At 39.8% G+C, this 14,202-nt stretch overlaps 1 protein-coding gene across 4 annotated transcripts in view; it reads left to right on the top strand.

The window, feature by feature from the left end:
• Positions 1–14,202, top strand: part of SLC30A9 (solute carrier family 30 member 9) — an 80,355-nt gene that overhangs the window by 48,234 nt on the left and 17,919 nt on the right. For all 4 annotated transcript variants that reach the window (XM_059672390.1, XM_059672380.1, XM_059672370.1 and 1 more), the window contains 5 exons: positions 580–619; positions 2,241–2,312; positions 2,741–2,848; positions 5,794–5,959; positions 12,788–12,917. In XM_059672390.1, coding sequence (XP_059528373.1) covers positions 580–619; positions 2,241–2,312; positions 2,741–2,848; positions 5,794–5,959; positions 12,788–12,917 — 516 coding nt within the window. The remainder of the gene's footprint in view (positions 1–579; positions 620–2,240; positions 2,313–2,740; positions 2,849–5,793; positions 5,960–12,787; positions 12,918–14,202) is intronic.

Genomic DNA, 14,202 nt, shown 5'->3' with positions numbered 1-14,202 from the left:
AGTGACTGGCAGCGGGGGGTGGGGCCGGCTGGCAAGTGGGCCGGCACTGCCCCCTGATCACCCTGCCAGTCGCCTCCCACAGAGGGTGCGGGCTGGTGCTGCCCCCCCAATCGCAGAGGGAGGTGACCCACAGAGGGAGGTAACCTGGCACCACAGAGGGAGGCTACCAGCGGCAGTGGTGGGGGGCGGAGCTGCTGAGCGGGCAGTGCCAGGCTGGCCAAGGCCGGTGCAAGCGGGGGCCCCATGATCACCCTGCCGATCAGCCCTGATCGCCAGTCAGGCCTAGGGACCCTACCCATGCATGAATTTCGTGCAACCGGCCTCTAGTAATATATATATCACTCTTCTAATTATTACAAAATGAGATGACCATAACATTTTTAAGCTTTTATCTGTTTTCTCATATGAAGATACCACCTATCTCATTTTCCTCATTTGAACTATTTCTCCATCAAGATCCTTATCTGGCATGAATTCAAATTCATGTTTCCGTTTTAAATATTACAAACTTTATGTATGAACAATTTTGATTTTTAGTGAAATATTCATTTATGCTTTATTTTAATATTTATTTTTCAGGCATATTGTATTTTAGCAGGATCCTTGTTATCTGAAGGAGGTATGTACTGTCATAGTATTTCTTTTAATTTAGTAAAATATATTTAGTAGTTCATTAAAAAAACTGGGAATAGGAATCTAAACTTTGTCTACTTTTAAGGAGTAAACTCTATATGATGTACTGTGGCTGTTTCTGTAAAGGGTGGGGGCAACAGAAAAGCTATTTCTTCTAGAGAATCCTCCTATATAATAAAAGGCTAATATGCAAATTGACCAAAAGGTGGAACAGCTGGCCACTGTGATGCGCAGTGGCCACCAGGGGCAGACACTGCCGGCTGTCCAACTGCCGGCTTAGGGGAGTGGGTCTAAGCTGTCAGTCAGACATCCCCCAAGGGTTCCTGGATCCTGAGTTTATGAATTTCGTGCACCAGGCCTCTAGTCTATATATACAAAAGCCCAGCAACCAAACGGTGGAATGACCAGAACGTGCAGTGACCACCAGGGGGCGCAGGCGCTTAACGCAGGAGCTGCCCCCTGATGGTCAGTGCGCTCGGCTGACCGGGATGCAGCCTCTAGCAGGCCCAGGGTGAATCCGAATCTCCACACCTGTCAAATACCTGAGAGAATCCAAACTCTGGCCTGACCCCACCAGCTGATGTAGGCCCTCTGAGGTGTGTTCTAGAAAGAGCATGGGGAACTGGCATAGGCGGATGGCAAGAGGGGACGTGACTGTGGACCCCCTGGGGAGGCTGTCCTGATGCCTGAGGATCCTGGAGCACAGCTGCCCTGAACATACCAATGGTGACTCTGACCTGGCATCATACATCAAGGACATTCACCTAGTGGCTTTGGGGTGCAAAGCTCTCTGCCAGGTTCCTCCAGGACCCAGAACACACCTTTACCCAGGACATTACCCTGAAATACCAGCTCAGACTAATTTCCTCATTCAGCAGCTGCTCAGAGGGCGGGTCCACAGCCGCTTGGCTGACTGGGATGAGCGGTGCTCCCACAGTGGGCCCATCCCTGCAGGCCACGCCCCCCACCAGTGCACGAATCTGTGCACAGGTCCTCTAGTCATATCATAAAACTCAGAACATTTGAAATATAAAAACATAACTATATACGGAGTTCTAAAAAAATGAGGTTTTAGTATGTTAATCAAAGAAGGCTGTCATTTTTTGTAATACAAATACGTCAAAGTTTCTGGAAGTTTCAGCTATAGCAGTATTATGACAGAGAAGTGCTACTATCATGTATGAAACTGCCTAATTCACTGCTTTACTCATAGTATGTTTACTTCTGAAACGTTGTCACTTTCTATGCATACTATTTCGTTCATCTTTGTCTATAAAATGGTGATAATACTACCTGCCTCAAAAGGTTGGGAGGATCAAGAATGACTATGCTTACTTAGTGTGGTGCCTGCCAAATAGTAACTGTCCAATAAATTACGGCTGTTATTGTGGTAATGATATTTAAGTTACTGTGGTTTTGAAATATGGGATTCATTATGTTTGATGATTAATTGGGTCCTTGATAATGACTAGTTAATACAGAACTTTTTCTTAATTCCAACCATGGCATTAAAGTGTTATACATATTTATTTATCTTTTGAGATACCATCTTTAAAGTTGAGAGGCATGAAGTTTCTCCTATGCTGATATGAATGCTTTTCTTTCAGCAACACTTCTTGTTGCTGTAAATGAACTTCGTAGGAGTGCTGCGGCCAAAGGAATGTCATTTTACAAGTATGGTATGTGCTTTAGAAACCAGGTGTATTATTTTATCTCCATTATTTGCTTAAAATTGCCTAGTACTATTGCTTTGTTCCTTATAGATATGTACAAAATATATCTCAGTGTCTTCCCTATGTGTGGCTCTTATATATGTATCAGTTCATTGAAAAAGACAAATGTAATGTAAATTGAACATGAATACTTTATATTTGCATTTAACTTACGTAAATTACAGCATTTATGTATATGCTTATATAACTTAAAAAAACAATTTGAACATGTAAGCCAAGAAATTGTTTGCTCTGAGCAGTGTTTTTAAAATCAGGATCTCACACATTTTTAATCTTCATTTATATCTTAATTTTAAATGGATACTTATTAAAATGTTATCTGAGAATATCGAGATTTCAGAAAGTTTCTTTTTTATCTCTCCCCAATGATTAAGTAATGGAAAGTCGTGATCCTAGTACAAATGTTATATTGTTGGAGGATACTGCAGCAGTCTTGGGAGTGACAATAGCAGCCACTTGTATGGGCCTTACTTCTATAACAGGTAAATATTCCTTATATTACAGGTGATTTATTTGTACTACTTAAATAATCCTATGTGGAAATTTTCTTTTATATCATTGAATAATTTTAAACTGATAGATTGTTAGATGCTAATTTTATACTACCCTAACTTATTAACTTATTTATATAAAACATTTGGTCAGTAAAAGTGTAAAATTTCTCTGAGTTAAGAATTTCTCTTAGAAATAAAGAAGGCTGTTAATAGTGCATTTCTGTAATACTCTAAACCTTTCTAATTGTGACTTAATGAATTACGCAATTATTCTTTACCATAAGTTACACAATTATTCTTTGCGTATAGAAGTATTGATATTTGTCCTAGTGACCTGACAAATTTATTAATATAATGCAAGAGAGAACTTCAATAAACTCTAGAGTGCTAAATAAATATATATTGTGGCTGTTGTTAATTTGTCTTTTGCACTGTTAGTCCCAATGATAAGTACTATTGCTTTCCTATTTCCTTGACTCTCAAGTTGGTTCTACCCTTATTTCGGTAGCTAGTTAAGTGTTTTAAAGGCCAGTACAATACAGATGAATCAGAAGACAGAATGTAAATCAGAATCATTTAGTATGCAAAGACTCAAATTTCCGAGCCTTGGAATGGAACTCCTTCCATTCTTACCCATTTGTTTTTGCATATTTAAATAATTTGAGGTGATAAGCTCTCATAGTTCTGCAGTGTTTTTAAAATACTCTAAAATATGAACAGGTCTTTCTCATTTTGAATATACATTTTAAGTCTGAACCAGCATTCTTTAATGTTCACTGTGATCCAGAATATTTCTATAAGTTTTATTGTTTTTCTGGTTAACTTTATCATTTTAGACATAAATCATTACTTAGCAAAATTTCAGGCTTAAGAAAAGTGTGACTTGACAAGTAAGTCAACTTTTAATAGATTATTTTCTTTTATATTATAATGTTAACCAGTCAAATCAAACATAAAATTTTTGTTTTAAGAGTATTCACATGAATTAAATTTTAATTAGCTAAATTAATGCATTTAAATTTAAATAACATGCCAATAAATAAATAAAATATTTTTTAGCTAATATTTCTGTGACTTCTGTAGGATTATTTATATACATATATTTTTATTTTTATTTTTTTATTTTATTTTTTTTATAAAATATATTTCATTGATTTCCCACAGAGAGAAAGGGAGAAGGATAGAGAGCTAGAAACATTGATGAGTGAGGAACATCGATCAGCTGCCTCCTGCACACCCCCCACTGGGGATGTGCCCGCAACCAAGGCACATGCCCCTGACCAGAATCAAACCTGGGACCCTTGAGTCTGCAGGCCGATGCTCTATCCACTGAGTCAAACCGGCCAGGGCTATTTTTAAATAAAAACGATGAAATTTGAGTTTCTAAAGTGCAATGCAATATATTTTATTTCAAACTCTATAATTATATGCCTCCTAGTACATTATACTGTATTCACAAGTGGATCATTTTTAAGACCTCAGTACAGATAAGTCAGTTTACTTTTCAGTGTTATATTTTTGACTAAATATTAGTAAAACTAGTATGTAAATTCAGTTTTTTAGTAAAATATGTTTTATCAAGCATTAAGAGACTTAAATTTAATCTTTAGAATATAAAGATTTCTCTAATTATAAAAGCCATGTGTTGTAATATTTAATTGATGTCTGTTACATAAATACTAGAGGCCCAGTGCATGAATTCGTGCACGGGTGGGGGGTCCCTCAATCCAGCCAGTGATTGGGGCCAATTGGGACTGTCTCACCCAGCCCTGATCAGGGCTGCCCGGCCAGGGGGAGGGACCATGGGAGGTTGGCCGGCCACAGAAGGTTGGCTGTGGGAGCGCACTAACCACCAGGGGGAAGCTCCTGCATTGAGCATCTGCCCTCTGGTGGTCCGTGCATGTCATAGCAACTGGTCGTTCAGTCAACCGGTCATAATGGTCTCTTAGGCTTTTGTATATATAGAATATATAGATTAATCTACACATTTATAGATGATAAATCATCTCATTGGTTTTGGAAGAGAATTAATTAAGCCCTAACAAATTTTAGAATCAGAATTGCCTGGAGGTTAGGAAGACACAGAATCCTAGACTCCACCTCCAGAGTTTTTGATTCGGAAGATCTAGGGTAAGGCCTGAGAATTTTCATTTCTACTAAGTTGTCAAGTGATGCTGATGCTGATGGTCAAAGGACTATACTTTGAGAACCACTGCTCAAACGTACCCAGAGCAGCAATGAATAAACTTTCTTTTTAGTATCCAGAATAGGATTAGCTATGTATCACCCTTGGTTGAATGATAAAGGAGTGACCCATATAAGTTTTTGTATGGCTTTTATAATTTTCTCATAGAACCTTGGTAGGAATAAGACACAAAAATTGTTATTTCAGTTTTTGATCTTACAATTATTTTGTCAACCCGGGATAGGAAAAGTGCTACTGATACTGCTAACAGAAATGGACTCTTTATTATGTTATTAATTTATAATAAAAGCATAATATGCTAATTAGACCAGACATCCTTCCGGACGTCCTTCCTTCCAGACAAAGCCGCAGTGGGTGGGGCCCCCCGATCACGGTGGTGGAGGGCAGGGGCTGAGGCCAAGGCCCTTGCACGAATTTCGTGCATCAGGCCTCTAGTATGTATATAAATTCTCTAATCTGAAAATGCTCTGAAGCCTCACCCATATAATGGCCAGATGCAAAAAACAGATCTTAAATAATTAAACCCCATTATACTCCCATGTAATATGAAGCAAGTTGTATCATTCCCATTTTGTAGTAAGGTAAATAAATCTATCAGGAGAAAGTCATTAAAGGAATCAGAATGAATTTGAAGTCCCTTGATTTATTGATTATGTTCTTTGCTCACTAAAGTTCATCGAAATAATAGAAAATGTTAATTTACTGACTTCTTATGTGCTTTATTTAGGCAATCCACTGTATGACAGCCTGGGTTCTTTGGGTGTGGGCACCTTATTAGGTGTTGTCTCAGCATTCCTCATTTACACTAACACAGAAGCACTGCTAGGGCGATCCATCCAGCCGGAACAAGTACAGCGGCTTACTGAACTCCTGGAGAATGACCCATCAGTAAGGTCAGTTTATTCCTATGCTGCTGCTAAGGTTCACAGAATCATTAAGAAATAGGTATGTTTGGTTTGTAAATACTTCCAGAAGAGGTTTTGGATTCCTAACCTTCAGAACTTTTTAATCTATTACTTTTCAGAGTTGCAACCTTACAACAATTAGCAAGTAAAAGCATTTAAGAAACTCCTTAAGTTTCCTTTTAAATTTTGTGTATCTTTAATTTTTAGAATAAGGAACAGAAGTTTGCAAAGTAGTTGCCTCCTTAATGTGGAACCACTTGGGTGGATCTTTCATATTTATATTTGCCTTATATTTGTATTATAAATTGAATATACTAAATTTAAGAAGATTTTTAATCATGGGGAAGTGATTACCAAATTTAAAATAATTTATATTCTCTTCGAAAATAAACTTATTTTAGTTTATTTTAAGTTTTTCCTTATAATCTTTATCTTTTAAATTATCAACACTAATAAAAGAGAAAAATGGTAATTGGCGTACGAGCTACCCTTTTCATTGGCTAATCAGGGCTATATGCAAATTAACTGCCAACTAAGATTGGCAGTTAACTGCCAACTAAGATTGGCAGTTAACTGCCAACTAAGATTGGCAGTTAACTGCCAACAAGATGGCGGTTAATTTGCATATGTAGGCACAATGCAGGGAGGCGAAAGGGAAAGCAGGAAGAAGGCCCCTGCCACTGACAGTGATCGGAAACCCAGGGGGGAGCTAAGAGCTGGGGGGCAGGGCAAAGGTGGCCCTGGGGCCGCCTTTGCCCTGCCCCCCAGCCATGATCAGAGAATCAGGCGCCTTTGCCGCCCTGGCCAGTGATAGCAGGAAGTAGGGGTGGAGCCAGCGATGGGAGCTGGACACGGTCGAAGCTGGCAGTCCCAGGAGCTAGGGGTCCCTTGCCTGGGCCTAAAGCGAAGCACACAATCGTGGGGCCGCTGCAGCTGTGGGTCCCCGCTGCCCGGGCCGCACGCCTCAGCCAGAGGCGTCCTGCAGGGGCAGGGGCGGAGCCCGCGCAATCGCGGCACCCCCCCCCCCCCCCCCCGCTGCCACTGCAGGTCCCCCAGAGGCATCTGGCCTGGGCAAGGGGCCGATCCTGCAATTGGAGGGTGATGGGGGTCAATGCCTGAGGGCTCCCAGTATGTGAGAGAGGGCAGGCTGGGCTGAGGGACACTCCCCCCCCCCCCCACACACACACCCAGTGCACGAATTTCGTGCACCGGGCCCCTAGTTTATACTAATAAAAGGGTAATATGCTAATTAGACCAGACAGACCAGATGTCTTCCGGACATCATTCTGGATGTCCTTCCTAACTAAGCCAGGGCCTGGGCAAAGCCTCCCGGGGTCCCAGGTGCCTGTGGCCGGCCCAGGGGAAGCTGGCCCGGGGTCCTGGATGCCTGCTGGCGGCCGGAGGAGGGAAGCCTGGGTCCTGGGTGCCAGAGGAAAGCTGGTGCCAGCAACCAGGGGAAGGAAGGCCTACTCTTGCACGAATTTTTGTGCATCGGGCCACTAGTATAAGAATAAAGAACAAAGACGGGAGAGAATCAGATACAGAGTTCTATTTTTTTTAAAATATATTTTTATTGATTTCAGAGAGGAAGGGAGAGGGAGAGAGAGATAGAAACATCAATGATGAGAGAGACTCATTGATCAGCTGCCTCCTGCATGCCCCCTACTGGGGATTGAGTCCACAACCTGGGCATGTGCCCTTGACCGGAATCAGTCTTGGGACCCTTCAGTCTTCAGGCCAACACTCTATCCCCTGAGCCAAACTGGCTAGAGCGAGATACAGAGTTCTAATAGTATTTTTCAGTGAAATTCAGCCACAGTGTGATTTCAGAGTGAATTGGAAGGAACAATCCTTTAAAATCCCCATTTTAAACTTTAAAATAAGAGTGTATTTTTCTTCTGGGTTATAATTAAACTCTTTGAGTTAAATCTTTTAAGAATGGCTTATATGTCTGAATTGGTAAAACAAATGAGTGATTAAGCCCTGTATGTTTAATCTTGAAAAATAGTTACCTAGATGGATCAAGATTAGAAATTGGACATTCTTTTTGTTGTTGTTAATCCTCACCTGAAGCTATTTTTTCATTGATTTTTAGAAAGAGTGGAAGGGAGAGGGAGAGAAAGTGAGAAAGAAACATCAATGTGAGAGTGACACTCCCTTGGTTGCCTCCTGCAAGCACCCTGACCAGGGCTGGGGATCAAGCCTGAACCAAGGAACGTGCCCTTGACCTGGATGGAACCTGGGACCCTTCAGTCCTCGTGCCAACACTATCTACTGAGCCAAACTAGCTAGAGCAGAAGTTGAGCATTCTGTGGACTAAAGAGTCCCAAGTTCAATTCCGGTCAAGGGCACATGCTTGGGTTGTGGGCTCGATCCCCAGTAGGGGGCGTGCAGGAGGCAGGCAATCAGTGATTCTCTCTCATCATTGATGTGTTTTTTCTTCTTCCTTATTTTAAATTTTATTGGGGTGACATTAGTTTCCATGAACATATAGGTTACGTGTGTGGGTTACTAATTTACAAAATCTGTATATAGGCCATGTGCCCACCACCCAAAGTCACTCTCATCATTGATGCTTCAATCTCTCCCTCTCCCTTCCTCTCTGAAATCAATAAAAATATATTTTAAAAAAGAAGTTGAGCATTCTTAAAATAAGTATTAGGCTTAGTAACTTAATGTAAGAAAATCCATATTAATGTCTTTTCCTTGTGATATCTTTGATTTTGGTATCAAGGTAATACCTTATAGAATAAGTTAGGGAATGTTTCCTTTTCTTATATTCTTTGGAAGAGTTTGTGAAGAATTGGTAGTATTTCTTCTTTAAATGTTTGGTAGAATTCAGCAGTGATGCCATCTGGGCATGGGCTTTTCTGTGTGACTAGTTGTTTTTTATTATTACTAATTCTATCTCTACTTGTTATACATCTCTTCAGATTGTCTTTTTCTTCTTAAGTCAGTTCTGGTACTTTGTGTCTAAGAATTTGTCCACTACTTCTGAGTTATCTAAAAACAGTTCATAGTATTTCTTTGTAGTTCTTTTATTTCTTTAGGTTTGGTAGCAATGTCTCTCCTTTCAATGCTGATTCTAGTAATTTGAATCTTCTCTCATTTTTCTTGGTTGGTCTAACTAAAGGTTTGTCAATTTGTTGATCTTTTTAGAAAACCATCTTTTGGTTGAATTCATTTTCTGTTATTTTTCTATTTTCTATTTCATGAATTTTTGCTCTAATCTATTTTATTTTCTTTTTTCTGCTTGCTTTAGGTTTAGTTTGCTCTTTTTCCAAATTTCTTATCATGGTAGGTTAAGTTTTGATTTGCTGTCTTTCTTCTTAACATAAGCTTTTACAGTTATAAATTTCCTTCCAAGCTCTACTTTTGCTGCATCCTATAAATTTTGGTATTTTGTGGCTTCATTTTCAATCATTTAAAATAATTTTCTAATCTCACTTTTGATTTCTTCTTTAGCATTGGTGATTTATAAGTGTCTTAATTTCAATGTATTTGTGAGTTTCCCAGATGTCTGTGTGTTATTGATTTCTTACTTTATTTCATTTTGGTCTGAGAACATGTTCTTTAAATTTACTGGCTTATGACGTAGCATATGCTCTATCTTGGATAATGTTGTATAGATGTCTGTTAGATTTAATTCATTTATAGTGTTTAAGTCTTCTATTTTCTAGTTAATCTTATTGTCTAGTTACCAGGTGTACTGGTTAATAATGGCAGATTTTGTAATCAAAGAAAACACGATAATTTCAAGAGAAACATCAAAAGTGCTTTATTCAAAGTAATGTCCATCGCTAGCTACACATTCCCCCCATCTTCCAGGTAATTTGTGGATACCGTCCCAATAGAACTTTTCTTGTTTTGAGGCAAACCATTCAGAGACCCAATTTTCCACTTATTCGTATGTTTTGAAGTGCTGCTCAGAAAGTGTGTGTGCCATCGATCAGAACAAGTGGTAATCTGAAGGAGCAAGGTCTGGCGAATACGGCGGGTGGGTTAATACTTCCCAGGCAAGATCTTTTAACGTGTCTTTAACTGGTTTTGAAGTGTGTGATGGTGCGTTATCATGAAGCAAAATTACTTTGCCGCATCTCTGGCCCATTCTGGACGTTTTATCATCAACGCATTGATGAGCGAGAGACATCGATCAGCTGCCTCCTGCACACCCTGTACTGGGGATGTGCCCGCAATTAAGGTACATGCCCTTGACCGGAATCGAACCTGGGACCCTTCAGTCCACAGATCGACGCTCTATCCACTGAGCCAAACCGGTTAGGGCCATATGAAGTTTTAAAGCTTGCTGTCAATACAACAAAATAGCATACATATCAAATCGCATATATATCAACATATGTGTAACTCCATCTGTTGAAAAAAAAAAATCTACATTATTAACTGGTACACCTACTATTCTTTCCATTACTGCAAGTAGAATATTAGAAGACTCCGGCTATTATTGTTGAATTGCCTATTTCTCCTTTTATTTCTGTCAGTTATTGCTTTATGTATTTTAGTACCTTGTTGTTAGGTACATACATGTTTATAATTTTGCATATATTTATAATTAAAGTGTAAAAAAAGTGGAAAGACTGACTGGCAAATTTGAACTTTTCTGCAAGAGTGAAGATCTGTATATTAAATTGTTGGAAAAAATAAATGCTGATAATCCAGAAAGTCTATATAGTTTTTAGATAATGTATTAGTTATCTATTGCTATGTGACAAAATACCCCAAAATTCAGTGACTCAAAACAACATTTATTACCTCACAGTTTCTGTGGGTCAGGAATCTGGCCATGGTTTACCTAGGTCCTCTACTTAGGATTTCTCACAGACTGTCATTAAGGTGTTAGCTGGGACAATAGTCATCTTCTGAGGATGGATCTGCTTCTAAGCTTACTCAGTTATTAATAAGATTAATTGTTTGCCATGTGGTCTTCTCCAACATGGCAGCTTGATTAATCAAAGTATACAAGCTGAGAAGGCAATAGAGACTGAGGGTAAACAAGATAAAAGTGATGAAATAACATCTCATCACTTTGCCATGCTCTGTTGGATAGGAGCAAGTCACTAGGTCTAGCTCATATTCAAGAAGAGAGGCTTGAAAAACAGGAGGCAGGGATCATATGGAGCCATGACAGATAATATCTATGACAGCTTAGTTTTATATAAGAACACAAGGAAAGTGTGTATTAGAATATTTTCATTAGCTGCTACTCGTGTATTAGCCAAATATTCAAATTTATTAATATTTTGTAAGGACTGAGGTAGATATGCTTTTTTAAAAAGAATAAATTGTATAGCCTCTTGACAATCTGGATAAGTTTTATTTCAACTTGGAAACATATGACTTTATCAATATTAATTCCTTTTTTAAAAGAATAATTTATTGATTTTTAGAGAGAGAGGAAGGGAGTGGGAAAGAGAAATATCAATTTGAGAGTGAAAGAAACATCGATTGGCTGTCTCCTGCACACCCCCTACCAGGGATTGAGCCTAAAACCCAGGCATGTGCCCTTGACCGGGAATTGAACAGGCAACCTTTCGATGCATGGGATGACACCCAACAAACTGAGCCACACCAGCCAGGGTAATATTAATTATTCTTATTTTATCCTAGATAGTTAATAAATATGTTTCTTTATATAGATAAGAATTTCAGACTCAGTATTTAGTAACTTGCTCAAGATTACTCAAATTAGAGTCAAATGTTTTAAGAGTACTTGTAGTCTCATTTAGACTTGTTTTCCCAATAGCTCTCTATGTCCCTAGGATTCAGTGTTTTCTTATTCTCTTATATATCCTGTATAGATGTTATAGTGATGATCATAGAAAGAAAATAATTTCTCAATAGTTTTTTTGGTGGGGAAGATTGATTCCAGAGGGTAAGGGCAGAAAGGATGAAACACAGTTATGTTTGAGCTTCTCTTTCTGGGAGGCAAAATGGTATACTGGAAAGACCACTGGGTTTGGCTATCTGAAGATATGGGTGAGTCCTGGCTCTGCTCTTGACTGGTTGAATTACCTTGAACAAGTCACATGTGCCTCTGTGCGGCTGTTTTATCATCTGTAAAATAAAAATACCATCATACCTACTTTGTAAAAGCCATTCAATAAATGTCTGCCATGGAATTGATAACTTTAGGCATTTTACATATGTGTTGACTCAGTTTGTTATATCTGTTTCATTAGGTAGTTATGACTAAGCTATTCTAATAGAGTACTTTAGAGCGTTGTTTGAAAACTTTTAAAGAAGTTATTTAGCCCTAGCTGGTTTGGCTCAGAGCGTTGGCCTGCATACTGACAGCCCCAGGTTCGATTCCTGTCAAGGCACATGCCCGGGTTGCGGGCTCGATCCCCAGTAGGGGCCATGCAGGAGGCAGCCAGTCAATGATTCTCTCTCTCCCTCTCCCTTTGTTTCTATCTCTCTCTCCCTCTCCCTTTGTTTCTGAAATCAATAAAAATATATATATTTTTAAAAAGCTATTTAAAAAAGAAAAAAGGGACTATGAGATAGAATGACCAGATTATAGGAAAGTAATTTAGAGTTGATTATTAAAAATCTATCAGCTTTATAATTTATATTCAGATTACCATTAAATAATATTTATTAAGTTTACATCTTTGGCATTATGTAAAAATAGCTAAGTGGACATTTGTTTGGAAAATGATAGGTGCACGTAATGGTAAACACTCTGAAAGCCATCTTAGTCCATTTTCATCACTGGTGGAAAAAATAATTCTAGACTATGTATGTGCCATTAAAATGTACATACGTGTAACCATTTGTAACCATTGTTATTGATTGCAGGGCAATTCATGATGTTAAAGCCACAGATTTGGGACTAGGTAAAGTAAGATTTAAGGCAGAAGTAGATTTTGATGGACGAGTTGTTACAAGATCATATTTGGAAAAACAAGATTTTGACCAAATGCTACAGGTAAGTGTATGTATTTATTGTTTTCTTATAAAGCCAATGGTTTAAAAAGTTACTTTTTAAGTAAATGAAATAAATCTTTTAAAAAAGGTTTTTTGAGACAGAAAACAAGAGAGGGACAGAGAGAGAAACATTGATGTGAGAGTGAAACACTGATGGGCTGTCTCCTGCACACCTCCTATGGGGATTGAGCCTGCAACCTGGGCATGTGCCCTGACCGCGAATTAAACCAGCAGCCTTTCAGTGCACAGACGACGCCCAATAAACTGAGCTACATTGGCCAGGGCTAAAATAAAACTTTTTTTTTTATAGCTCATAAAGTCACTTTAGCTTTCAACTTCTTAGGGTTTCAAAATTTGACAGAGATCCTTTTATTTACTATAAAGTGGACTAGAGGAGAGAGAAGTGCAAACGTATAAAGTGCTTGCCAGGCATCTACATATATAAAGGGGTAATATGCAAATTAGCCGGGACGCCATAACAGTCACGACTGCTCAGGAGGAGGCTGCGCACGCAGGTGGGTGGGAAGGGACTGCTGCGCAGTGAGGCAAGCCATGGATGGCACAGGCCGCTGCCCGGAGAGAAGAGGCTGGGCCTGCCCGCAGCCGCCATGGCCAAGGGCAGGCCTGGAGAGGAGAAGGTGGGGGCGGTCCTGCCCGCATCCTCCGCAGCCAAGGACAGTCCTGGAAAGGAGAGGGTGGGCCTGCCCCCGCCTGCAGCCGCTGTGGCTGAAGGCAGGCCCAGAGAGGAGAGGGCCTGCCATCCATGGCATGCCAGCAGTCCCACCTCTGCACATGAGCTGCAGAGGAAACACCTTTTCTGACCGCTCATTGGCTAAGCTCCCGGTACACCACTCACAGTGTTCTTGGTAACTTGGGTAATAAGAATCCAAGAAGGTGATGTATGGTTTTTCCACCTCACTACTGGAAGACAAAACGAAGGTCCGCTGCTGGAGGGGCTAAGAAATGTCATATCCTGCCCTAGCTGGTTTGGCTCAGTGGATAGAGCCTCGGCCTGTGGACCGCAGGGTCCAGGTTTGATTCTGGTCAAGGGCATGTACCTAGGTTGCAGGCTCCTCCCTGGCCGGGGCCCAGATCAGGGCTCATGAAGGAGGCAACCAATCGAGGTGTCCCTCCTCACATTGATGTTTCTCTCTGTCTTTCCCTCTCTCTTCCACACTCTCTAAAAATCAATGGAAAAATATCCTCAGGTGAGGATAAAAAAAAGAGAGAAATGTGATATCCTATGAAAAAGATACCTTGAAAATGCCTAAAGAAAGTTGTCATTT

Source organism: Myotis daubentonii, chromosome 1 (genome assembly GCF_963259705.1).
Source record: "Myotis daubentonii chromosome 1, mMyoDau2.1, whole genome shotgun sequence".
NCBI lineage: Eukaryota > Metazoa > Chordata > Mammalia > Chiroptera > Vespertilionidae > Myotis > Myotis daubentonii.
The sequence above is the reverse complement of the archived record's forward strand: the minus strand, read 5'-3'. Positions and strand labels throughout refer to the sequence as shown.